Below are 27578 nucleotides of genomic sequence, written 5' to 3'. Positions count from 1 at the left end.
AACATTGCCAATCCTCAGTCTATCTACTGCTGAAACTCTTATTGATGCCGTTGTCACCTCTGTACTTAACTATTCCAAATGTTGTCTTGGCTGGCCTCCCATCTTCCACCCATTCTTGACTTCAGGTCGTCCATCACTCTTCTGTCTATATCCTATCCTGCACCAAGTCCGCTTGCCTATCGCCCCTGTTCTCACTGACCAACATTCCCTCAAATTTCTTCACCTCCCTCACCTCTTTTAAGACTTTCCCTTTTTGACAAGGCTTTTGGTTACCCCTCCTAATATTTCCTTTCTTGGCTTAGCATCCATTTTTTGATTTGGCGTCTTTTAAATGCTTTGAAACGTATATACATTAAAGGTGTTACATAAATGCAAGTTATTGTTCACTTGCTCTGATTCCAGTTTCAAAGAGCTTTAAAGGAAATCTACACCCAACTTTTGCAAGTAATAGTAATTTTCATGTTCCCTAGATAACTACTGCTTTTGTATTTTTTTCTATGCATATTTTTATTCTTTCTAGATTATCTTTTTTATGTATCCTGTTGCACTTGTTTCCACTATACAGTTCTAACTCGCAATCAATTGCAAGGTACATATTCATTTTTCATTTCGTCTAGGTAAAGTTCAAGATAAAAGTATACATTAAAAAAAATTATAAACTGCTTAAGTACCACCAAATGGCAAATCATTTAGAAACATTTGAACTCTACAGTGCAAGCTCTTGCCCTCTGATCAGAAGAGGATTTCAGGCGTTGAGGGATTTTTAAAAAATTCGTTCATGGGATGTGGGCGTCGCTAGCGAGGCCGGCATTTATTGCCCATCCCTAATTGTCCTTGAGATGGTGGTGGTGAGCCGCCTTCTTGAACCACTGCAGTCCGTGTGGTGACGGTTCTCCCACAGTGCTGTTAGGAAGGGAGTTCCAGGATTTTGACCCAGCGACTAGGAAGCAACGGCGATATATTTCCAAGTCGGGATGGTATGTGACTTGGAGGGGAACGTGCAGGCGGTGTTGTTCCCATGTGCCTGCTGCTTTTGTCCTTCTAAGTGGTAGAGGTCATGGGTTTGGGAGGTGCTGACGAAGAAGCCTTGGCGAGTTGCCGCAGTGTATCCTGTGGATGGTACACACTGCTGCCACTGTGCGCCGGTGGTGAAGGGAGTGGATGTTTATGGTGGTGGATGGGTTGCCAATCAAGCGGGCTGCTTTGTCCTGGATGGTGTCGAGCTTCTTGAGTGTCGTTGGAGCTACACTCATCCAAGCAAGTGGAAAGTATTCCATCACACTCCTGACTTGTGCCTTGTAGATGGTGGAAAGGCTTTGGGGAGTCAGGAGGTGAGTCATTTGCCGCAGAATACCCAGCCTCTGACCTGCTCTTGTAGCCACAGTATTTATATGGCTGGTTCAGTTAAGTTTCTGGTCAATGGTGACCCCCAGGATGTTGATGGTGGGGGATTTGGTGATGGTAATGCCGTTGAATGTCATGGGGAGGTGGTTAGACACTCTCTTGTTGGAGGTGGTCATTGCCTAGCACTTGTCTGGCGCGAATGTTACTTGCCACTTATGAGCCCAAGCCTGGATCAAGCCCAGGTCTTGCTGCATGTGGGCTCGGACTGCTTCATTATTTGAGGGATTGCGAATGGAACTGAATACTGTGCAATCATAAGCGAACATCCCCATTTCTGACCTTATGATGGAGGGAAGGTCATTGATGAAGCAGCTGAAGATGGTTGGGCCTAGGACACTGCCCTGGGACTGAGATGATTGGCCTCCAACAACCACCACCATCTTCCTTTTGTGCTAGGTATGACTCCAGTCATTGGAGAGTTTTCCCCCTGATTCCCATTGACTTCAATTTTACTAGGGCCTCTTGGTGCCACACTCGGTCAAATGCTGGCTTGATGTCAAGGGCAGTCACTCTCACCTCACTTCTGGAATTCAGCTCTTTTATCCATATTTGGACCAAGGCTGTAATGAGATCTGGAGCCGAGTGGTCTTGGCGGAACCCAAACTGAGTATCGGTGAGCAGGTTATTGGTGAGTAAGTGCCGCTTGATAGCACTGTCGACGACACCTTCCATCACTTTGCTGATGATTGAGAGTAGACTGCTGGGGCGGTAATTGACCGAATTGCATTTGTCCTGCTTTTTGTGGACAGGACATACCTGGGCAATTTTCCACATTGTCGGGTAGATGCTAGTGTTGTAGCTGTACTGGTACAGCTTGGCTAGAAGCGCAGCTAGTTCTGGAGCACAACGCTTCAGCACTACAGCCGGGATGTTGTCGGGGCCCATAGCCTTTGCTGTATCCAGTGCACTCAGCCGTTTCTTGATATCACATGGAGTGAATCAAATTGGCTGAAGACTGGCTTCTGTGATGGTGGGGATATCGGGAGGAGGCCGAGATGGATCATCCACTCGGCACTTCTGGCTGAAGATGGTTGCAAACGCTTCAGCATTGTCTTTTGCACTCACGTGCTGGACTCCGCCATCATTGAGGATGGGGATGTTTGCAGAGCCTCTTCCTCCCGTTAGTTGTTTAATTGTCCACCACCATTCACGACTGGATATGGCAGGACTGCAGAGCTTTGATCTGATACATTGGTTGTGGAATCGCTTAGCTCTGCCTGTAGCATGTTGCTTCCGCTGTTTAACATGCGTGTAGTCCTGAGTTGTAGCTTCACCAGGTTGGCACCTCATTTTTAGGTACGCCTGGTGCTGCTCCTGGCATGCTCTTCTACACTCCTCATTGAACCAGGGTTGATCCCCTGGCTTGTTGGTAATGGTAGAGTGAGGAATATACCGGGCCATGAGGTTACAGATTGTGCTGGAATACAATTCTGCCATGTTGATGGCCCACAGCGCCTCTTGGATGCCCAGTTTTGAGCTGCTAGATCTGTTCTGAATCTATCCCATTCAGCATGGTGGTAGCGCCACACAACACGTTGGATGGTGAACTCAGTGCGAAGACGGGACTTCGTCTCCATGAGGACTGTGCGGTGGTCACTCCTACCAGTACTGTCATGGACAGATGCATTTGCAACAGGTAGATTGGTAAGGACGAGGTCAAGTAAGTTTTTCCTTCGTGTTGGTTCGCTCACCACTTGCCGCAGGCCCAGTCTGGCAGCTATGTCCTTCAGGACTTGGCCAGCTCGGTCAGTACTGGTGCTACCGAGCCACTCTTGGTGATGGACATTGAAGTCCCCCACCCAGAGTACATTCTGTGCCCTTGCTACCCTCAGTGTTTCCTCCAAGTGGTGTTCAACATGGAGGAGGACTGATTCATCAGCTGAAGGAGGGCGGCAGGTGGTAATCAGCAGGAGGTTTCCTTACCCATGTTTGACCTGATGCCATGAGACTTCATGGGGTCCAGAGTCAATGTTGAGGACTCCCAGGGCCACTCCCTCCTGACTGTGTATATCACTGTACCGCCACCTCTGATGGGTCTGTCCTGCTGGTGGGATGGGACATACCCAGGGATGGTGATGGAAGAGTCTGGGACGTTGGCTGAAAGGTATGATTCTGTGAGTATGGCTATATCAGGCTGTTGCTTGACTAGTCTGTGGGACAACTCTCCCAATTTTGGCACAAGTCCCCAGATGTTCGTGAGGAGGACTTTGCAGGGTCGACTGGGCTTGGTTTGCCTTTGTTGTGTCCGGTGCCTAGTGGTCCGTCCGGTTTTATTCTTATGACTTTTTTTAACAAGATTTTACAACTGAGTGGCTTGCTGGGCTATTTCAAAGGGCAATTAAGAATCAACCACATTGCTGTGGGTCTGGAGTCACATATAGGCCAGACCGGGTGAGGACGGCAGGTTTCCTTCCCTAAAGGACATTAGTGAACCAGATGGGTTTTTATGACAATCCAGTAGTTTCATGGCCTCCATTACTGATACTAGTATTTTAATTCCAAATTTTATTTAATTAATTGAATTTAATTCAAAATCCTCAGCTGCCGTGGTGGGTTTTGAACTCATGACTCCGGATTATTAGTCTAGGCCTCTGGATTACTAGTCCAGTAACATAACCACTATGCTACCGTACCTGTGAGAATAAGAAATAATTGATTGAAACTGCCTCAAGTTTGTATTGTGACCAGACAACTTGGCAATATTAATGATTGGCCAACGCTGCATTTAAAATAGGGGTGCTCAATTTTCAATTGAAATAAGATGCAAGTCTAGCGTACTAATTCAGTCTATGTACTAACCCATGACATTTCAGTTTTTTTGTTTCTAAAAGCTGCATTAGTAACATAGTAACTAATCAGTTCCTTTTGGTGTTCTTAAGGTAAAAAGTGAGGAATCAGGGGACTCTTCGTCCCATCAGACGACAACCCAGCCTTTACAGCAACCATCTTTACAGACCAACCTTCCACCGACTCAGCTTATGCTTGCTGGAGGGCAGATCACTGGGGTATGTGGAGGCCATTTTCAGCTTGAATTGAATCTAAGGTCCATAGAAGAATCAAGTTACCTAATTCTAATCTATAATGAGGCTTTTTGCAGCATTACTGATGTGCTAATGAATTACATTTTCCTCAACTAAGGACTTTTCCAAAGTTTGAGGGAATAAAATTAATTAATCTTTCCCTCAAAACCGGAGAAGAATTTTGTCATTTAAGGAACACCTTTTTAAAAGAATGTCCGTATTGTCATTTAACTTGACCACCAGCTAATTTTATCTAAAGTTCAAGAAAAAGCTGAATTATAGAAGTTACAATACAGGAGGCCATTTGACCCATTATGCCTGTGGGCCAACTATCTACATTAATCCCATATCCCTGCCCTTTCTGTATATGTCCTTTTTAAACTCCTCTACTTCAAATACTTCTCCAATTCTTTTTTAAATGATGTTATAGGCGCTGCCTCAATAGTAAAGCATCCCATGTTCTAATTACACTAAAATTATTCTAACATTGTCATTCTTGCAGTAGCAATCTTAAGTTTATGTCTCTTTATTACCAATTGGCCAACCAGCACTTACCTTCTCAAAACTTTTCATATAATTTTGAAAACTGCTATTAAATGCTCCACACGTTATTTTCTGCTCTGGTAAAAGGCCCCAATTTTTGAGCATTTCTTCATATTAGTAATTTCTCATTTTTGGTATTCTGATGATTTTTTTTTACTGCACCCTATAACAAGGTGTGCTGAACTGTGTGCAGTGTTCCAGCTCTGGCCTAAGCAATTATTTTACAAAATCAACATCACTTCCTTGCTTAGCCTAATACTAATAGATCTCCTGTAACATTGCTCATGTTGATTTGAAGAATATATTGTTTTATAACACTCTGGTGTTATCAACAAAGTGTGATGGGAAAGTGTTACTGCAATTAAGTGTCACTTACTTCTTTGTAAGTGTGAGCTATACAACATGCTTTGTTTATGTAAGTGGATCTCCTCTGATGCTTGTGGGAAATGTCAGGGTATGCTCTCCTACCCGTTCCTGTTATCTCTGTTACTAATGGTGTGTCTGTGTCATTTGATCTTTTCATACTGTTTCTTCTGTTCACCATCACTATCGCACCTTCTTTGTCTACCCTGCACCTTGCGCCTCCTCTCCCTCTCCCTGCAGCTTCATGAGCTGCCCTCTATCATCTCCTCTCACTTTTCTCTCCCAGGTATCATTGCTTTATGTTGTTGTGCTCCTCTTCGGTCTGTTTTCAGATACCTTTCCCTTCTACAGTTACCTTTCCCCCACCAAACCTCCGTCACAGTGTCTTTCTACTTTTCTGATTCCCTATCCCTTGTCTTAACTGCTGCCCTTTACATAGGTATGAGGGGCGAGTTGGCTAAGGTAGATTGGGAAACCAAATTAAAGGGTATGTCGGTTGAAAAGCAATGGCAAACATTTAAAGAAATATTTCAATATTCTCAACAAATATACATTCCATTGAGAAATAAAATCTCCACGGGAAAAGTGATCCACCCATGGCTAACTAAAGAAGTTAAGGATAGTATTAGATTAAAAGAAGAGGCGTATAATATTGCCAAGAAGAGCAGTAAGCCTGAGGATTGGGAGAGTTTTAAAAACCAGCAAAAGACGACCAAAAAATTCATAAAGAGAGAAAATAGAATATGAAAATAAACTAGAAGAAATATAAAAACAGATTGTAAGAGCTTCTATAAGTATGTAAAAAGGAAGAGAGTAGCAAAAGTAAACGTTGCTCTCTTAACGACTGAGACAGGAGAAATTATAATGGGGAATCAGGAAATGGCAGATGCGTTAAACAAATATTTTGTATCTCTCTTCACGGTAGAAGACACAAAAAACATACCAGCAATAGTGGGGAGCCAGGGGTCTAATGAGAGTGAGGAACTTAAAATAATTAATATCAGTAGAGAAAAAGTGCTTGAGAAACTAATGGGCCTAAAAGCTGATAAATCTCCTGGACCCGATGGCCAACATCTGAGGGTTCTAAAAGAAGTGGCTGCAGTGATAGTGGATGCATTGGTTGTGATCTTCCAAAATTTCCTAGATTCTAGAACGGTCCCAGCAGATTGGAAGATAGCAAATGTGACCCCGCTATTCAAGAAAGGAGGAAGAGAGAAAACAGGTCAGTTAGCCTGACGTCAGTCGTCAGGAAATTGCTGGAATCCATTATTAAGGAAGTGGTAACAGGGCACTTAGAAAATCATAATATGATTAAGCATAGTCAACATGGTTTTGTGAAAGGCTAATCGCATTTTGACAAATTTATTAGAGCTTTTTGAGGATGTAACTAGCAGGGTAGATAAAGGGGAACCAGTAGATGCTGAGATTGTTTCCCATAGCTGGAGAGTTTGGAACTAGGGGACATAGTTGCAGGATATGGGGTCAGCCATTTAAGACTGAGATGAGGAGGAATTTCTTCACTCAGAGGGTTGTGAATCTTTAGAATTCTCTACCCCAGAGAGCTGTGGATGCTGAGTCGTTGAATATATTAAAGGCAGAGGTAGATAGATTTTTGGACTCTAGGGGAATCGGGCAGGAAAGTGGAGTTGAGATCGAAGATCAGCCATGATCTGATTGAATGGCGGAGCAGGCTCGAGGGATCATGTGGCCTACTCCTGCTCCTATTTCTTATGTTTTAATGTTTTTTGCCCAGTCTCCTCCTTCACCTGTTGGCCTTTAGCTTTTTCAAAAAAATACTTGTTTGCTACCTCGTACCGGACTCCCTTCCACTCTCAATCCCCTCAGTCTTCCCCAGTTAGGACCTCGTTCTTGTCTGATCTTTGTTGCCTTCTTGCTGTTCCCTCATCCACCTTCCCTTCTAACCTCTTCACTGTTCTCTCAACCCTTCACTCTTCTGCATTTGCTTTCCTGACTTCCTATTAATCTAATCTCCCTGCTGCATAATCTTGTAGGGTAGCCCTCTGCTCCTCCCAAGCTTTGTCTTCATTGTTTTAGTTTTAAAAGCACTCCTGGAACGTATGTATTTACCAATTGTAAGTTGGCTATTACATTATGAGCACTTTGAAAATGTAAATACCTGTTTCTCAGTTTGTTCGGAAACAGGTAAACATGGTGAAATTTGTTAGGGGTTGAAAGTGGAGTGAGAACAGGGTTTGCGATGGTCATAACAGTAGAAGGGGTTGCGGGAAGATGGAAGCCAAGGTGGGCAATGCATGCAATGCTGGGAGCAGGGAGGACTCTGCTCAGAAGTCAGAAGCAGGGCTCGGTGCAAGTTGGGGGGCTGCAGGCTGGATGGCTACAATGACCAGCAGTGGGAGGGTTGCACTCCCCTGATCAAAGAGGGGTTGGAAGAGGGTTAGACAACATTGTGAAATGGGTGGGTGGGCGAGTTGTGCTATGGATGTGGCCATGCGAAAGAAAACAAAGAAAGTGGAATAGCTTCTGAAGGGCAGAGAGGTAAATCAGTATACAAAGTGTAATCTACATAGACTTTACAGGTGTATGGCATTACCCAAGTTTTTTTTATTCGTTCATGGGATGTGGGCGTCGCTGGCGAGGCCGGCATTTATTGCCCATCCCTAATTGCCCTTGAGAAGGTGGTGGTGAGCCGCCGCCTTGAACCGCTGCAGTCCGTGTGATGACGGTTCTCCCACAGTGATGTTAGGAAGGGAGTTCCAGGATTTTGACCCAGCGACAATGAAGGAACGGCGATATATTTCCAAGTCGGGATGGTGTGTGACTTGGAGGGGAACGTGCAGGTGGTGTTGTTCCCATGTGCCTGCTGCTCTTGTCCTTCTAGGTGGTAGAGGTCACAGGTTTGGGAGGTGCTGTCGAAGAAGTGTGACGATATTGTAAGACCCAGCTGAGACAAAACTGACGCAGGAAGTTAAGTGTGACAAACAGTGCCGACTAGTTGCAAGATTTTTAATACAATATATCTATCTTTTGTGACATTTTATGTGGAGAATCTTCAGATGAAGTGGAGTTAGAGGCTGGGGGATAATTGGATTAGAGCACTCGGATATAACTGAATCCCCATTTGGAAGTCATATATTCTGTCTTTTTTTATATTACCGTTATAAATCTCCTTAAAACCTACCTCTTTGACCAAGCTGTCCTAATATCTCCTTATGTGGCGTGGTGTCAGATCTTGTTTGATAACTCTCCTGTGAAGCACCGTGGGACGTTTTACTATGTTAAAGGCCTATGTAAATGCAGGTGACACCTCTCTGTCTGAACACGGTGATTGCCTTGGCAACGGGCAGTTGCAGGGGCATTCTGTAAACACCATGTATTGTTCTATATGTATAAATGCGTAGGCTTCGAGGAGCTCCTGAACATTTACCTGAGGAAGGAGGAAGCCTCCGAAAGCTTGTGAATTTAAAATAAAATTGCTGGACTATAACTTGGTGTTGTAAAATTGTTTACAATTGTCAACCCCAGTCCATCACCGGCATCTCCACATTATGTAAATGCATGTTGTTGTTGTACTTAAAAAAAAAATAATGAGGATTTTCACCATACTACCTTATCTAGCTATAGATATGTTATCTCAATGAATCTCACGGTTGTTCTCAGACTCATTAAAAACATCAATATTAAAAACATCAATCTATTTTACTAACAGTTTGAAAATGAGGGTGATGCTTTTCATCCATTGCAATCTTCTACACATGTAGTAATAGAACCACTTTAATGACTGGGTGGGCAGAATCATAATCAGAATACAATATCAAGTTAAACGATGTTTCATTTTCTCTCTTACCCCCCCTTCCCACCAAGTAATTTAAGAAATTACATATACTGTGAATGTGTTCAAATGAGATTTTAGTGTTCTGATTTTAACCATAAAGCTCAATCTTCAAACTTAACTTAAGTTGTTTTAGTCTGCATCGTGCCTGTGCCAGCTCTTTGAAGGAGCTATACATTTAGTCCCACTTCCCTGTTCATAGATGGGGGAGTACCTCGATGGAGGCTATGGACCAAGAGCTGGAAGGTGGGATTAGGCTGGATGGCTCTTTTTCGGCCGGCACAGACGTGATGGGCCGAATGGTGGCCTCCTGAGCCATAAATTTCTATGATCTAATATTTTTGACTTGTTGCTGTTTTAATTCAACAATTTCGTTTTCTGCTTTTTTGAAAGTTTTATACTTAATTTTAAAGAAAATGTGTATAATTTAGGATTTGTCATCAATGATATGAAGATATTGCTTAATTTTTGTTGCAGAATAGTTGAACAACCGTCTGTTTATTTTTACAATCATTATTGAAATTGAGAGAATTTTGCAATAATGTGAGGCATAGCATGTTAAAGAGCAATCAGAGGGCTTGTATTACACATCTATGAATTAAGTTAAGAATATGAAAATAACTACTGAAGAAAAAATACACTACATTTATCTGACCTAAATTGTGACTGTTTTCTGTTCTGCTTTTGTTTCTACAGCTAACGTTGACGACAGCGCAGCAGCAGTTGTTACTCCAGCAAGCACAGGCCCAGCTGCTAGCTGCTGCAGTCCAACACTCAGCAAATCAGCAGCATAATGCCACAGGAGCCACCATCTCTGCCACACCGGCAACTCCCATGGCACAAATACCCATCAATCAACCAATCCAAATACAAGTAAGCATGTTTATGATTTATTTCTCTGTTATTTATAGGATGGCAAGCTTCCCTTTGGAAGAGATAGATTTTGGACTAGTAGTAATCAAGTTAGGATCCACCTGGCTATGTTACTATTCTGGTGATTAAAATTTCGAAGACCAAACAGCTTTACATAGCTGAAATTATAATTGTTGTATTTATTGGGGTGATGGTGTTAAATGATTAGATTACTTCTAACTATTGTAAAATTAACAAAAAATTATAAACGAAAAATTATACTACAAAATGCTGCACTACAGAGGGATCTGGGTGTCTTCGTCCATGAAACACAAACAGTCAACATACAGGTGCAGCAGGTAATCCGGAAGGCAAATGAAATATTGGCCTTTATTTCTAGGGGGATGGAGTATAAAAGCAGGGAAGTCATGCTACAACTGTACAGGGTACTGGTAAGACCACACCTGGAGTACTGCGTATAGTTCTGGTGCCCTTATTTAAGGAAGGACATACTTGCATTGGAGGCAGTTCAGAGACGGTTCACTAGGTTGATTCTGGGTATGGAAGGGTTGTCTTATGAGGAAAGATTGAACAGATTGGGTCTATACTCATTGGAGTTTAGAAGAATGAGAGGAGATCTTATTGAAACATACAAGATTCTGAGGGGACTCGATAGGGTAGATGCTGAGAGGATGTTACCCTCATGGATGAATCTAAAACTAGGGGGCATAGTCTCAGAATAAGAGGTCACCTGTTTTAGACGGAAATGAGGAGGAATTTCTTCTCCCAGAGGGTCATGAATCTTTGGAATTCTTTACCCCAAAAAGCTGTGGAGGCTGTCATTGAATAGATTCAAGGCTGAGTTAGACAAATTTTTGATCAGCAAGGGAGTCAAAGGATATGGGAAAAAGGCAGGAAAGTAGAGTTGAGGTAAAAATCAGATCAGCCATGATCTCATTGAATGGCGGAGCAGGCTCGCGGGGCCGACTGGCCGACTGCTGCTCCTATCTCTTATAGTTCTTATGGTCTAAAAAGCTTAAATGGACAGTTATTGTATGAATGACTCATTCCAAAATGACTTAAGTACATATAGGAACAGGAGTAGGCCATTCAGCCCCTCGTGCCTGCTCCGCCATTTGATAAGATCATGGCTGATCTGTGATCTAACTCCATATGCCTGCCTTTGGCCCATATCCCTTAATACCTTTGGTTGCCAAAAAGCTGTCTAACTCAGATTTAAATTTAGCAATTGAGCTAGTATCAATTGCCGTTTGCGGAAGAGTGTTCCAAACTTTTACAACCCTTTGGGTGTAGAAATGTTTTCTAATCTCGCTCCTGAAGGGTCTGGCTCTAATTTTTAGACTGTGCCCCCTACTCCTAGAATCCCCAACCAGCGGAAATAGTTTCTCTCTATCCACCCTATCTGTTCCCCTTAATATCTTATAAACTTCGATCAGATCACCCCTTAACCTTCGAAACTCGAGAATACAACCCCAATTTGTGTAATCTCTCCTCATAACTTAATCCTTGAAGTCCGGGTATCATTCTAGTAAACCTACGCTGCACTCCCTCCAAGGCCAATATGTCCTTCCGAAGGTGCGGTGCCCAGAACTGCTCACAGTACTCCAGGTGCGGTCTAACCCGGGTTTTGTATAGCTGCAGCATAACTTCTGCCCCCTTGTACTCTAGTCCTCTAGATATAAAGGCCAACATTCCATTTGCCTTCTTGATTATTTTCTGCACCTGTTCATGACACTTCAATGATCTAAATCCCTTTGGACATCCACTGTTTTTAACTTTTTACCATTTAGAAAGTACCCTGTTCTATCCTTTTTTGATCCAAAGTGGATGACCTCACATTTGTCTACATTGAATTCCATTTGCCACAATTTTGCCCATTCACCTAATCTATCAATATCGCTTTGTAATTTTATGTTTTCATCTACACTGCTTACAATGCCACCAATCTTTGTGTCATCGGCAAACTTAGATATGAGACTTTCTATGCCTTGATCTAAGTTGTTAATAAATATTGTGAATAATTGAAGCCCCAAGACAGATCCCTGTGGGACTCCACTAGTCACATCCTGCCAATGTGAGTACCTTCCCATTATCCCTACTCTCTGTCGTCTTTCGCTCAGCCAACTTCCTAACCAAGTCCGTACTTTTCCCTTGATTCCATGGGCTTCTATCTTAGCTAACAGTCTCTTATGTGGGACCTTATCAAATGCCTTCTGGAAGTCCATATAAATAACATCCATTGACATTCCCCTGTCCACTACTTTAGTCACCTCTTCAAAAAATTCAGTCAGGTTTGTCAGGCACGACCTACCTTTCACAAATCCATGCTGACTCTCCCTGATTAACTGAAAATTCTCGAGGTGTTCAGTCACCCTAGCCTTAATTATAGTCTCCAGCATTTTCCCCACAACAGATGTTAGGCTAACTGGTCTATAATTCCCCACTTTTCCCCTCTCTCCTTTCTTAAAAAGCGAAGGGATATGTGCAATTTTCCAATCCAGAGGGACAGTTCCTGAATCGAGAGAACTTTGAAAGATTATAGTTAGGGCATCCGCAATGTGCTCACCTACTTCCTTTAAAACCCTGGGATGGAAACCATCTGGTCCTGGGGATTTGTCACTCTTTAGTGCTATTATTTTCTTCATTACTGTTGCTTTACTTATGTTAATTTTATCGAGTCCCTGCCCCGATTCAATATAAGTTTTCTTGGGATTTCCGGCATGCTATCCTATATAAAGTACACAGGAACTAAATTATCCTTTTCTTCTCCATCCCTGATGTATTAGGCAACTGTTAATAATTATAAAGAAAGTATTAAAGGAATATCACTAATATGCTGTAGCTTTTTTTAAAAAAAAGATTGGTATTGGAATGAAAAAAACCTGAAAATTCATCCAAATTTCTCAAAGCGGGTTTAACCCAACATTCCACAACAGTGCCACCTTAAATGATTTAGCTCAATTAATTTACGTACAACTTGTTTGCTGAAACAAACGGAATTACTTATTATGCTTACTAAAAGCGAGGCTGATGGCAGTTATTTTAGCTGATAGGTGGATTTTAAAAAATGTATAATAAAGTTAAATATTGGCTTCCTTTTTGTATGTGTCTTTCCATCCCTCACTTTTCGCTGATCTCGCTATATGGTGGACAAAGAACACTCTTGATGAGCCATATATCTCAGGCTAAAAATTATGTATCAAGTTTATTAAGATTAACGTAATCAATAAAAAAGGAAACCGATTGGCTAGTTGACAGTACTTCACTTAACTTACTGTATCACTCAAAACGATAAACTCCTCAAACTAAAACAGTTTTCGGTAGTTTAGTTTAGAGGTGTCCATGATAGATTTTATGTTAGACTTAAAACCCAAAGTTCTTTGTTAGTCTCCACCCTATAGTCATATAGTGAGAAGGGAACTGACACAGTTGTTGTTACCCTGAATTGTATCCTATTACAAAGGAAGATGGATAGCATTCACAATTAATTAAAGCTGCCCACTAAAAAAACATTTCTTGCAGTGACAGTTCCTTCAATCAAATTAGATTTCATAGTTTCCAAGAATGCGGACTAGCAATTTGCATATCGTCTGAGGTCAGCCAGTTCCCTATGACTCGGTATCTGCATTTTAGCAAGGATTTGGATTTCCTCCACATCCTGGCTAGTATGTAGTTGCCTCTTTTCAGAAGTAGCCTGCTCTCAACCTGCTACTACAAAACACCACTTTAGAAAACTAACCGAACATTGGACCATGTTAAAAATTAATTTAGCATTCTATAATCTGGAGATACTTACTTGGTCTTTCTGTACAAATTGACTCCCGAACAAGATTTTATTTCTTGTTGGTTTGTAGTCACAAATCAAAAAGCATATTTCCCTTTTTATTATTTTTGAATAACTTTTACTGTAATTATGTTTTACAAGATTCTACAAATCAGTTAGCTAGATAATTCATTTTTGAACTTGCTTCATGTGCTAAATTTCTGTATATGTTCTACTGATCATCCTATAATTTGGCAGGATCTGCAACAGTTACAACAGTTACAACAACAGAACTTGAATCTGCAGCAGTTTGTTCTGGTGCAGCCAGGTCACCCAATCACCACCAACCTGCAGCCGACGCAGTTCATCATCTCACAAACGCCACAGGGGCAACAAGGTGAGAGACCTTTTTAACCCAGGCTACCATTATTTTTCTTTATGGATTAAAAAAAAATGTTAAAAAAATAGGGAAACTGCAGTCTTTCGAAAACACACAGTACCTGAAGAGAGCCCCAGGCTCTCGGAGGAGAGAGAGAGAGAGAGAGAGAGGAATCCCATATGTACTAAGGCCAAGTCATATTTAATTTTGTAACTAATATCCATGTTACATTAGTTGATTCTATACAGCCCTGAGAATGTTGCCACAAGCAAAGATTCTTTCCTGAAGTCACACATTTTTAGGTTTTCCCCTCCTTCTACCTCCGCGACACTTGTTACAATGATTTGAGATAATTTAATTTGCCTTGATATTAACGAAGGCTGACAAACTTGAGAGTTCTCTTGCCTACCACGGATACCCTTTTTGACTGTTGTGGATGTTCTGTTCAGGCTAATTGTAAATTCAACAAAAAATCTGTATACCTTGGAGAAAGTATTCGAGATTGATCAACTGAAATAAGGATTCTCCTAATGAGGTATCAAGCTTTGAGATCCTTTTGACCATTTTCCACAGACAGGTTTTGGGGAAAATAAAATGTTGCCTTTAAATGCTTTTTAAAAGCATAGTGTATTTACATAACTTGAAAAAAGGCTCTGATAGGTAGTTAAGATAATTTCATAGCTTTAATGTTGTTTCCCCACAGATTATAAATAATAAGCAATTTGCTAGCCAGTCAGCAATTAAAACAGCTCTATATCTATTATGATGGAAAGCCTTTGATCCCTTATTGGCTATGAACAGAGGGAGATAAAACCAGGCTTGTCAGTCAAGTTTTAGAGAAAGCTCCGAGGGCTTTTGCCAAGGCTAGGAGGTTAAAAATACTAGAGGATGGTAAGAAGTTGTTTAAGTCAATCCACTGATGTGGAGGAATGTGGCATATTCTTTATTTTGTATTATGCAGTTGTATTGATTGAATTAAGCAAGTCCAATCATAACTGCTGTTCCATATGTTCACTTTACTTACAAATCAAGAAGCTGCTTTATTTTAATCATGCCTCGTCTTGCCAAGTGATTGCTAGGTCTGTCTTTGGAAAGGTTGGAGAGACACTGTGGATATGTGGGAAAGACAGGTGTATCTGGTTAAAGTCACAAGGGTATTGACACCCCAGTAATGCTATTGTACAATTAGATGAAGGGCAGTGTGAGCAACTGCCATAAAAGTTAGTGGTCTAGCCATCTTATGGGAGCAACTAAGACCACCACTGAACCCAAGAAGATATCTATAGTAGACCTGAATTTGTAATAGAGGCCCTCTGTCCATTATTCTTGTTAAATGTATTTTGTCCACAAACTGATGACTGAGATTAGTGCTTCTGTAAACCAAGCTTCTTGGTCAGTTCCCAAGCTGATTTGGTGATATTAAACAACTAACTGGAGGAGGAGGCTCTGCAAACATCCCCATCCTCAATGATGGCGGAGTCCAGCATGTGAGTGCAAAAGACAAGTCTGAAGCGTTTGCAACCATCTTCAGCCAGAAGTGCCGAGTGGATGATCCATCTCGGCCTCCTCCCGATATCCCCACCATCACCGAAGCCAGTCTTCAGCCAATTTGATTCACTCCATGTGATATCAAGAAACGGCTGAGTGCACTGGATACAGCAAAGGCTATGGGCCCGACAACATCCCGGCTGTAGTGCTGAAGACTTGTGCTCCAGAACTAGCTGCGCCTCTAGTCAAGCTGTTCCAGTACAGCTACTACACTGGCATCTACCCGACAATGTGGAAAATTGCCTAGGTGTGTCCTGTCCACAAAAAGCAGGACAAATCCAATCCGGCCAATTACCGCCCCAGCAGTCTACTCTCAATCATCCGCAAAGTGATGGAAGGTGTCGTCGACAGTGCTATCAAGCGGCACTTACTCACCAATAATCTGCTCACCGATGCTCAGTTTGGGTTCCGCCAGGACCACTCGGCTCCAGACCTTATTACAGCCTTGGTCCAAATATTCCAAATATGGACAAAAGAGCTGAATTCCAGAAGTGAGGTGAGAGTGACTGCCCTTGACATCAAGCCAGCATTTGACCGAGTGTGGCACCAAGGGGCCCTAGTAAAATTGAAGTCAATGGGAATCAGGGGGAAAACTCTCCAGTGGCTGGAGTCATACTTAGCACAAAGGAAGATGGTAGTGGTTGTTGGAGGCCAATCATCTCAGCCCCTGGGCATTGCTGCAGTAGTTCCTCAAGGCAGTGTCCGAGGCCCAACCATCTTCAGCTGCTTCATCAAATGACCTTCCCTCCATCATAAGGTCAGAAATGGGGATGTTCGCTGATGATTGCACAGTGTTCAGTTCCATTTGCAACCCCTCAAATAACGAAGCAGTCCGAGCCCGCGTGCAGCAAGACCTGGACAACATCCAGACTTGGGCTCTTAAGTGGCAAGTAACATTCGCGCCAGATAAGTGCCAGGCAATGACCATCTCCAACAAGAGAGCGTCTAACCACCTCCCCTTGACATTCAACGGCATTACCATCACCGAATCCCCCACCATCAACATCCTGGGGGTCACCATTGACCAGAAACTTAACTGGACCAGCCATATAAATACTGTGGCTACGAGAGCAGGTCAGAGGCTGGGTATTCTGTGGCGAGTGACTCACCACCTGACTCTCCAAAGCCTTTCCACCATCTACAAGGCACAAGTCAGGAGTGTGATGGAATACTTTCCACTTGCTTGGATGAGTGTACCTCCAACAACACTCAAGAAGCTCGACACCATCCAGGACAAAGCAGCCTGCTTGATTTGCACCCCATCCACCACCCTAAACATTCACTCCCTTCACCACCGGCGCTCAGTGGCTGCAGTGTGTACCATCCACAGGATGCACTGCAGCAACTCGCCAAGGCTTCTTCAACAGCACCTCCCAAACCCGCGACCTCTACCACCTAGAAGGACAAGAGCAGCAGGCACATGGGAACAACACCACTTGCACGTTCCCCTCCAAGTCACACACCATCCCGACTTGGAAATCTATCACCGTTCCTTCATTGTCGCTGGGTCAAAATCCTGGAATTCCCTTCCGAACAGCACTGTGGTAGAACCTTCACCACACAGACTGCAGCGGTTCAAGAAGGCGGCTCACCATCACCTTCTCGAGGGCAATTAGGGATGGGCAATAAATGCCGGCCTCGCCACCGACGCCCACATCCCATGAACGAATAACAAAAAATTCAGAATGTTTAGTTCTTTCCAAATTCATAATTGATGCCCTTGATGTGTTGTGCCATACAGTCTTTTGTTTCATTTTCACTGACATTGGCACCACTGCAGTCTTGGTTTTACAGAAGCATCTTGTAAATTTTGTTGAAGCATTTGTGTTTTAGACAGAACAGGTGTTGCAGTTGGTTAGAAAACTGTCCCCTCATCTCCCAGAATCTAGTTTCACATTCAGTTCAGGTTGGTGGTTGGCAAAGGATATTTTCATCCCATAAGAATCCTGTGGGAAAGAGTTTGGTTAGTCTCAACTAGGAGAGATAGGTGCTAAATTGGCAATCTTACTCACAGAGGCCAGTATGGGAAGCTGAAAAATGCAGTAGTACCATGAAAGATGTTAATCTATGCTTGAAGAGCGAATGCACTTTTTTTTATTCGTTCATGGGATGTGGGCGTCGCTGGCGAAGCCAGCATTTATTGCCCATCCCTAATTGCCCTTGAGAAGGTGGTGGTGAGCCGCCTTTTTGAACCGCTGCAGTCCGTGTGGTGACGGTTCTCCCACAGTGCTGTTAGGAAGGGAGTTCCAGGATTTTGACCCAGCGACAATGAAGGAACAGCGATATATTTTCAAGTCTGGATGGTGTGTGACTTGGAGGGGAACGTGCAAGTGGTGTTGTTCCCATGTGCCTGCTGCTCTTGTCCTTCTAGGTGGTAGAGGTCGCGGGTTTGGGAGGTGCTGTTGAAGAAGCCTTGGCGAGTTGCTGCAGTGCATCCTGTGGATGGTACACACTGCAGCCACAGTGTGCCGGTGGTGAAGGCAGTGAATGCTTAGGGTGGTGGATGGGGTGCCAATCAAGCGGGCTGCTTTGTCCTGGATGGTGTCGAGCTTCTTGAGTGTTGTTGGAGCTGCACTCATCCAGGCATGTGGAGAGTATTCCATCACACTCTTGACTTGTGCCTTGTAGATGGTGGAAAGGCTTTGGGGAGTCAGGAGGTGAGTCACTCGCCGCAGAATACCCAGCCTCTGACCTGCTCTAGTATCCACAGTATTTATATGGCTGGTCCAGTTAAGTTTCTGGTCAATGGTGACCCCCAGGATGTTGATGGTGGGGGATTCGGCGATGGTAATGCCGTTGAATGTCAAGGGGAGGTGGTTAGATTCCCTCTTGTTGGAGATGGTCATTGACTGGCACTTGTCTGGCGCGAATGTTACTTGCCACTTGTGAGCCCAAACCTGGATCAAGTCCAGGTCTTGCTGCATGCAGGCTCGGACTGCTTCGTTTTGAGGGGTTGCGAATGCAACTGAACACAGCATCTTTACACTGGATGTGGCTGACAATACCTAACATTCGAATCCTTGACACAGTGGCAAAAATGGAAAGCAATATTGCATACTTGCAATACGGGAAATCGTGTTTGACACATCTATTAGAGTTTTCTGAGGGTAAGAAACATAGAAACATAGAAAATAGTAGCAAGAGTAGGCCATTCGGCCCTTCGGGCCTGCTCCGCCATTCAAAATGATCATGGCTAATCGTCTAACTCAGTACCCTGTTCCCGCTTTTTCCCCATATCCCTTGATCCCTTTAGCATTAAGAAATATAACTATCTCCTTCTTGAATACATCTAATGACTTGGATAACCAGTGGGTGTAGCATATTTGGATTTTCAATAGGCATTCGATGAGGTGCCAAACAAGAGATTGTTACACAAGATTAGTGCTCATGGGATTGGGGGTAATATATTAGCATGGATTGAGGATTGATTAACGGACAGAAAACAGAGTAGGAATAAACAGGTCATTTTCGAGTTGTCAGGTTGTAACTCGTAGGGTGCCGCAAGGATCAGAGCTTGGGCCTCAGCTGTTTACATTATGCATCAGTGAATTAGATGAGGGGACCGAGTGTAATGTATCCAAGTTTGCTGACTATACAAAGCTAGGTGGGAAAGTAAGCTGTGAGGCGGACGCAAAGAGGCTGCAAAGGGATATAGACAGGTTAATTGAGTGGGTGAGAAGATGGCAGGTGGAATGTAATGTGGACAAATGTGAAATTCTCCACTTTGGTAGGAAGAACGGAAAAGAACGGGGGGGGGGGGGCACGCGCCCAGCGGAATCAGTCAGCCACCCGCGCGATCGTGGCCCAATTGGATCCACTTACCTGCTCCTCCGGGTTCCCCACTGCTGATCTGAGCGTCGGGCAGGCTGCGCATGCGCAGTAAGATCTGTCAGCTGGAGGAGCTCTATTTAAAGGGGCAGTCCTCCACTGACGCTGCAACAAACAGAAAAAATCACAGCATGGAGCAGCCCAGGGGGAAGGCTGCTCCCAGTTTAATGATTCCTCACTCCAGGTATCAATACATGGGGTGAGGAGGAGGGAGAGGACAGAGATCTTCCCCCCCGACGGGCGGGAGGAAGCGGCCTGCCTCTGCCACCAGGAAGGCCTGGCTCGAGGTGGCAGAGGAGGTCACCAGCACCACCAACATATCGCCCACCTGCATACAGTGCAGGAGGCGCTCCAATGACCTAAGGAGGTCAGCCAAAGTGAGTACACTTACTCTTTCCCCTACACTCCGTCTGCCACATCACCGCCCCCACCCCACATCTCCTTCTGCACTGCCAACATTACTCTGTCGCATCACCCCTCATACCCACTCAAACCTCATCCTCATCTTACCTGCACCTACTCACCTTGCCAGTACTCATCCCGCCACTACCTCTCCACCCAATCCTCATACAATCTCATGGCTCTATCTCATACTCACCCTCTCATGCATCTCTTTCACGGCCAGCCTCACTCAACCTGCCACTACCTGTGCTGCAGCCACAGGGCATGCATCACATATGTGCAGTGGGCAGCGTAAGGCAAACGTGTCGTGAGCATGAAGGGGATGCACAAGGGTGTTTGAGGGTTTGTCATGGTTGTTACTTATATTGAATTTCTGACCAACTCACATTACATATTACATTGGCAGCACTACTGCCACGTCTTCGCGAATCTTGTCTGGTTTGTGCAATAATGCCCTTTCCCGAGGATCACTATGAGGACCCACAACTGATGCCACCCATTGTGTCACTGCAGAGTGGGTGTAGGTGTATTTGCAGGGCCCTTTTGTGCAGACGGCTGAGACACGTCGGCGATGTCCCCGGTTGCACCCTGGAAGGATGCGGAGGAGAAGTTGTTGAGGGCAGTGGTGACTTTGACAGCGACCGGTAAGAAGATGGTGCTCGGGCCAGCCAGGAGCAGCTTGGCATGAAGGAGGCTGCAGATGTCCACGACTACAGGTCGAGTGACGCTGAGCCTCCGTGTGCACTGCTGCTCAGAGAGGTCCAGGAAGCTGAGCCTCGGCCTGTGGACCCTGTGGCGAGGGTAGTGCCTTCTGCGACGCATCTCTCTGCGGTAGCCCTCCCTCCTGCTTTACAGGTGGATGTGTCCCAGCACCCTGTTGTGGAGCTCCACGTGTCAGAGGTGGACGGCATGGATGGCGAGGCTGGTGATGTTGTTCGCCCTCCGAGGAGGTCATGACTGCAGCTACGGCGGCCCCCATCTGGAAGATGTACATCTGAGGGGGTCCGCAAGGTAGGTACATGTCTCTGGACCCTGGGGTAAGTGTGCAAGTTGGTGACTTTGATTGTCAGGAGGAGGGTGGTGGAGGCCAAACTTTGTCCCAAGTGACAGAGCGGCCTCCTGCAATGAATGTGGGTCTCCCCGCCCCCCCCTGTCAAATGGACCTTTGCAGCTGCAACAGGCTGACAGCTGCAACAGGTCCATTTGAACTGGGAGTGTTTCCCCCAGTGTGGGAAACTGTCCCTGTTTGCTCTAAAATCCCACCCCTTAATCATAATCCCTTAAACAGGTCAGTTAATGACCTGGACAAGCAAAATAAATAGCGTCAAGTGGCATCCCGCTGGCTTTAATTGCCTGCGGGATTCCCACCAGCGGGGGCTGCGCGTGCACCCCGGCGCGTCAGTGGGGAACCCGGAAGTGCGCGGGTTCGAGGTGGGCTCCGGTCCCGCTCCAGGATTTCTCGATTTTCGGGGCCGCCCCCCCCCCAACCCCTGCCAGGAACGCACCCAATAGCGGGTGCTAAAATGCTGCCCTATAGTATGGTATTCAGAGGGATTTGGGAATCCTTGTACACGAATCACGAAAAGTTAACATGCAGGTACAGCAAGCAATTAGGAAGGCAAAGGGTATGTTTATTGCAAGGGGGTTAGAGTATAAGAGTAAGCAGGTCTTGCTGCAATTATATAGGGCTCTAGTGAATCCACACCTGGAATACTGTGTACAGTTTTGGTCACCTTACCTAAGGAAGGATATACTTGCCTTAGAGGGGGTGCAACAAAGGTTCACTAGATTGATTCCAGGGATGAGAGATTGAGTAGAATGGGCCTATATTCTCTGGAATTTAGAAGAATGAGAGGAGATCTCATTGAAATGTATAAAATTCCTAGAGGGCTTGACAGGGTAGATGCTGAGAGGCCGTTTCCCCTGACTGGAGAGTCTAGAACTAGAGGTCATAGTTTCAAGATAAGGGGTCGGCCATTTAGAATCGAGATGAGAAATTTTTTCACTCAGAGGGCTGTGAATCTTGGAAATTCTCTACCCCAGAAGGTGAATGATCAGTCGTTGAATATCTTCATCTTATTATCGATGGATATTTGGACACGAAGGGAATCAAGGGATATGGGTATAGGACAGGAAATTGGAGTTGAGGGCGAAGATCAGCCATGATATTGAATGGCAGAGCAGGCTCAAGGGGCCATTTGGCTTACTCCTGCTCCTATTTCTTATGTTCTTATACTTTAAGAATGGTATCCCTCACGTTGATGGACAGAAAAGAAATTGCCAAAAATATAATTTTAAAAGTTCTAAAATATAGAGCTATATCTGAAACATCAACTTATCTTTCTCCTTCAGATGTTGACCAACCTGGTGTAAGTTTCCAGCATTTGCTATTTTATTTTAGATTTTCTGTATTCTGTTTTTTTTTTTCTCCTCTTGCAACTGATGCAAGATACCCATTTGTTCTTAGAGAATCTTTCATTGTCTTAAAATGTTTGTTCCAATTGAAGACTTACACTTAATTTTATTTTTAATTACTATTTATTTTTCAATTTATATTTTTGTATTCATCATTTTAGGTCTCGTACAAGCCCAGAACCTTCTACAACAACTACCTCAGCAAAGCCAAGCCAACCTCCTGCAGTCTCAGCCAAGCATCACCTTCAACACGCAGGTCAGTTTAAAGGGAGCAAAACTATTCACTAAAATTTACTTGCAAATCTTCAGCTTCACAAAACTTTTCACTCATATTATTATGAAGTTTAAATACTAGTCTTTGCTATAGTTGGTGTAACACTTGAAAATGCTAGGCATTTATATTAAGATCCCTTCTGTAATTTAACAATTACATAATACATTTTAAATCATCAGGAATCTCAAACCAACAAAACTATTGACGCATTTAGCAGATGACATTGCATAAGCAATTTAGGTTTCATCTTTGTTTCTCAAACTTGCATTTTTAAATTTATATATGTCTTTATCATGTAATTTTTTTCCTCCACTGAATGGCCAGTCTGTAGTTACAAGAGGATGAAAAGTACATTTTATGAAGCTGAAATGAGAAAACTGGCATCGGGCAAGGCTGGGAGGGAGGATCCAATTTAAGTACAATTTTAATCCAATTACCTGTACAAACAGACACCTGCAAAAAACGGACTCTTATTGACAGTCCCAAATAACTTGCATTGTAACAGATACAAGCTGCACCTTGAAACCACGGCTACTTGCAAATTATGAACAACGACTGACTTCAATGTACCAAGTCCATTTATAACTTGAAACATGGAACAAACAGGTCAGCGTGAGGTGGCAGCGAGTGGGGAAGAAAAAGCTTTTGTGGAATGGGGAGCTTTTTACCCAGCGTCCAATGTGGCAGAGAAACCGCTCTATCTCTGGAATTGAATGCTTGCACGGGTGTTTTTTTGCTGCTATTGATACTCCCCATTTGACAAAAGCCGGGAACTGTACCGGGCAACACCACATCTCACTCCACCAGTATGTCAGGTACTGATGAGCTGTTAACAGCCTCCTACCCACCACCCAGCACTTCAAACATTAGCAGCTGTAGCACCCGGAGGGAGGAGGTCCTGGACAGGTGTCTGCAGGACCTTAATCCCTCCAATTTGGCTGGGATCTCCCAGGCACCCCAGCCCTACAGCAGCCACCTCGCCCTGTGTAGGCTGCCAATGTAGTAGATCCCAGAATCACTACATCCCTCCCTCAATGGAAAAGGCCCTCGGGATGGTAATGAACTGGGAAACCCAATGAACTGAAATCACATCCCACTGGCAGGACTCCAGAATTAGACATGATACCAGGTGAGGATGAAAGAAAGAGAGAACGCTGCAGGAAATACAGCCAATCCCGGGATATTTGACTCATCTGGTTTACTATACATACAATGATCATTTTGAAAATAAGGACACTTGCATAAAAAGGCAACTTGATGCAAGTCCCTTAGGTGTCCCTAATTCACAGGTTTTTCTGTACATCCATCACGGAATGTTCAGCTACAATTTGTCCATCTTAGTTGACATTTCCCTTTTACTTGGCAAACCAGTGTTTTCTAAGTTAATGTTGAGTTGAGATTAGTTGGTATTAGTGTGAAAAGTGAAAAGGTCTTCTGGTCTCTATCCATGATCTTGTTAGAAATTATTGTAGATTGTTTTAAGATCTCTGACCTAATGGGACCTCATGATAATGAGAAGGGATGTGGGGGGGATTTGTTGTGTTGAATGAGGGTTCAAGGACAGAGAAGTCTGTGGAGAGGGGTTGAATTTGTTGAAGATGAAGATTCACTCAGTGCAAAGGCTAAATGAAGATTTTGGTGCTGAGCGACTTGAAATGGGCAAATGAGATATGGGATAGACGAGAAGGGTTGTGGACGATTAGGAGAAAGGACTGAGATGGGACCTGAAGCTGACAACCACGCTACAGGCATGGTAATTTGGGTGGGGAATGAAGTGGCTGGTTGGGGCAGCTTCGGTGAAAAGGAATGTCACCCTCAGTCAGGCTTCTGTTAAGCTCAGGATCTTGATTGACTCCTCCAGGATGAGGTTGTGGATAGGAAGAGCCTTGTTAGCAAGGAAGTAGACATTTGCAGAGTGAAGTCCACATTGGTAGGAAGAATAGAAAAGCAGAATATTTTTTAAAAGGCGAAAGACAAGAATTGTTGGCAGTCAGAGGGATTTGGGTGTCCTTGTACATGAATCAAGAAAGTTAACATGCAGGAACAGCAAGCAATTAGGAAGGCAAATGGTATGTTAGCCTTTATTGTAAGGGGTTGGAGTATAAGAGTAAGGAGGTCTTGTTGCAATTATATAGGGCTCTGGTGAGACCACACCTGGAATACTGTGTACAGTTTTGGTCTCCTTACCTAAGGAAGGATATACTTGCCTTAGACGGGGCGCAATGAAGGTTCAGTAGATTGATTCCTGGGATGAGAGGGTTGTCCTATGAGGAGAGATTGAGTGGAATGGGCCTATATTCTCTGGAATTTAGAAGAATGAGAGGTGATCTCATTGAAACGTATAAAATTCTTAGAGGACTTGACAGAGTAGATGCTGAGAAGCTGTTTCCCCCAGCTGGAGAGTCTGGAACTAGGGGTTATAGTCTCAGGATAAGGGGTTGGCCATTTAGAACCGAGATGAGGAAAAATGTCTTCACTCAGAGGGTTGTGAATCTTTGGAATTCTCTAGCTGTGGATGCTCAGTCTTTGAGTATCTTCAAGATTGAGATCGATGGATACTTGGACACTAAGGGCATCAAGGGATATGGGGTAGTGTGGGAAAGTGGAGTTGAGGTAGAAGGTCAGCCATGATCTTGAATGGCGGAGCAGGCTCGTGAGGCAGTATGGCCTACTCGTGCTCCTATGTCTTATGTTCTTATGAGAGCTGCAGGAGAGAGGAGGAGAGTGAAAAGGGGAACAGGAAAGTGTTTGGAGAAGTTTACCTCCAGAATTCAGGGGGGCGGGAGAGGGGACATGCACTTGGAGAGGGAATTGAGGGCAATTTCTAATGCTGTCCCAGGAGATCCTGCAATGATGGGAGCACAACAGCAACTTGTATTTATATGGTGCCTTTTTGCACAGAGGAAGGTGTGCAGTGTAGAACATTGGCAAACTATGAGCCCATTCTGGAGGTCAGGAGCTCCAGCTTGGAGCAGCAGCAGGAAAGAATATCAGCAAAGGAGTAGCAAAGAGCATGTTGTAGTGAGATGTGGAAGAGGGCATTGTAGTTAAAATGTCCATACAGGTGCACACAGAATAAGTGGTCTTGAGTTATAGGTACTATTATTCTTAGAGGCAGGCATGAAAGGTCTGTCTGGAAATGGCTTATATGCTAGAACCAGAGCATGTGAAGCAGACATTTTACTCAAACAGTGAAAACAATTGCGTCTTAACCTCTGTGATTATTACCGTACCTTGTTGGGTGCATGGGAATTTGTGGAAGGAAACAAATGTGAGTATACATACAAAAGAAAATGTAGATGTTTTAGAGACCTGTCAAAGGCAAGACTGGCCCATTTCTTCAATATAATATTTATGAAGCATGTTGAAGAGATTCCTGGCAACTGTGGGTACTTATGCTGGGTTTAAATGCCACCCCCCTCCCCCCGCCTCCTTTACCAAAATCTTTCAACTACGAAATGGCCAAGGAGGGTTATCTTGCACCCCATTTCCCTCCGAAGTAATTTGAACTGTACGAGTGATCCAGGCTTGAAATTTAAGTTGTGGTGATTCTTGTCCATGTAACCTATGGTTATTTAAGATTATAATCTTTCTTATTGTGGGGGAAATTGTATTGCAAACCTCTGACTTTGGGCTGACCTATGTATTATAAGTTTTTAAAACTCACTTATTAAAGTTTAAGATATGATTTCTTTTAGCCAGCAACACCGACACGCACAACGATAGCAACAACTCCTATCCAGTCGGTTCAGCAGAGCCAATCGACACCAAAGCGCGTAGATACTCCTAACATAGAGGAGCCTAGTGACCTTGAGGAACTTGAACAGTTTGCCAAGACGTTTAAACAGAGACGTATCAAACTCGGGTTCACTCAGGTGGGGGATCTTTTTCATTTTTTAAAAGTGAACTATTGTAACAGTTTGGGAAATAGACTATTGATGGACTGAATTGTCCAAAACCTTAAAGTTAAATTAAATTGCTTAATGTTATAAAATATAGTTAATGCAATGGAAACGTGCATAAATAACTATTCCAGTAAGGAGTGTATTTGACAAGCTGGTTGTTTTACTTGGGCATTTCATGTGTAAAACATTTTAAGTTGTTACTCAATGTGCAATATACTAAAGTTGCAGTGTAATACTGGCTGTCTAATAACAGAAAAACTGTGTGGAGACCCAAAAAAACTATGAATGGGAGCTTTAGCCTATATTTTTTTGACCCTGCAAATACAATGTACTCTGTACAATGATTTTCCACAGTTCTATACCTAAAAACATGGGCTGTGGACTTATGAGTAAGATGTATATGTGATGTACTGCATTACAAAATCAAATCAATTCAAATATTTTATCACATTATTGGGACTGTTTAGGTAAGGTGTCCCAGTACAGAATTATATTTATGATGGCTAGGAAATTGTACGGATCCAGTATAGCAAGACTCCTGAGGCCGATAACTATTTCAAATTACAATAACATCACTCTGTGATCTATTGATGAGTTCTTTAAACATAATGCATTGAGGGGAATTTCCCTTCTTCCTGAAGGAAGTAACTGAGGTTTTACTCCATAAATTAGTAGCAGCCATCTTAGTGACTAGCCCAAGTGGCCATCCCTCATGTTAGAGGGGATTGTGTGTATCCGTGAACTGTTCCAGGCCTTTACAGTTCATTTTGTTCCTTTTGTCATCCAACTAAAATAAAAAATATGAACAATCAAAATCATGAAGGGTCTAGACAGAGTAGATAGAGAGAAACTGTTCCCATTGGTGGAAGGGTCAAGGACCAGAGGACATAGATTTAAGGTGATTGGCAAAAGAACCAAAGGTGACATGAGGAAAAACTTTTTTACACAGCGAGTGGTTAGGATTTGGAATGCACTGCCCGAGGGGGTGGTGGAGGCAGATTCAATCATGGCCTTCAAAAGGGAACTGGTTAAGTATTTGAAAGGAAAAAA

The 27578-nt window shown here is 43.6% G+C and overlaps 2 protein-coding genes across 4 annotated transcripts in view; both read left to right on the top strand.

The window, feature by feature from the left end:
* fstl1b (follistatin-like 1b) overlaps positions 1-27578 on the top strand; it is a 587712-nt gene that overhangs the window by 161523 nt on the left and 398611 nt on the right. The window lies entirely within an intron of this gene.
* The window catches only part of pou2f1b (POU class 2 homeobox 1b), a 166851-nt gene that overhangs the window by 97714 nt on the left and 41559 nt on the right, over positions 1-27578 (top strand). For all 3 annotated transcript variants that reach the window (XM_067993030.1, XM_067993029.1, XM_067993027.1), the window contains 5 exons: positions 4284-4409; positions 9838-10014; positions 14036-14174; positions 22511-22605; positions 26322-26498. In XM_067993030.1, coding sequence (XP_067849131.1) covers positions 4284-4409; positions 9838-10014; positions 14036-14174; positions 22511-22605; positions 26322-26498 — 714 coding nt within the window. The remainder of the gene's footprint in view (positions 1-4283; positions 4410-9837; positions 10015-14035; positions 14175-22510; positions 22606-26321; positions 26499-27578) is intronic.

Source organism: Heptranchias perlo, chromosome 11 (genome assembly GCF_035084215.1).
Source record: "Heptranchias perlo isolate sHepPer1 chromosome 11, sHepPer1.hap1, whole genome shotgun sequence".
Classification (NCBI taxonomy): Eukaryota; Metazoa; Chordata; class Chondrichthyes; order Hexanchiformes; family Hexanchidae; genus Heptranchias; species Heptranchias perlo.
Note: the sequence above shows the minus strand (reverse complement) of the source record. Positions and strands in the feature narration are given on the sequence as shown.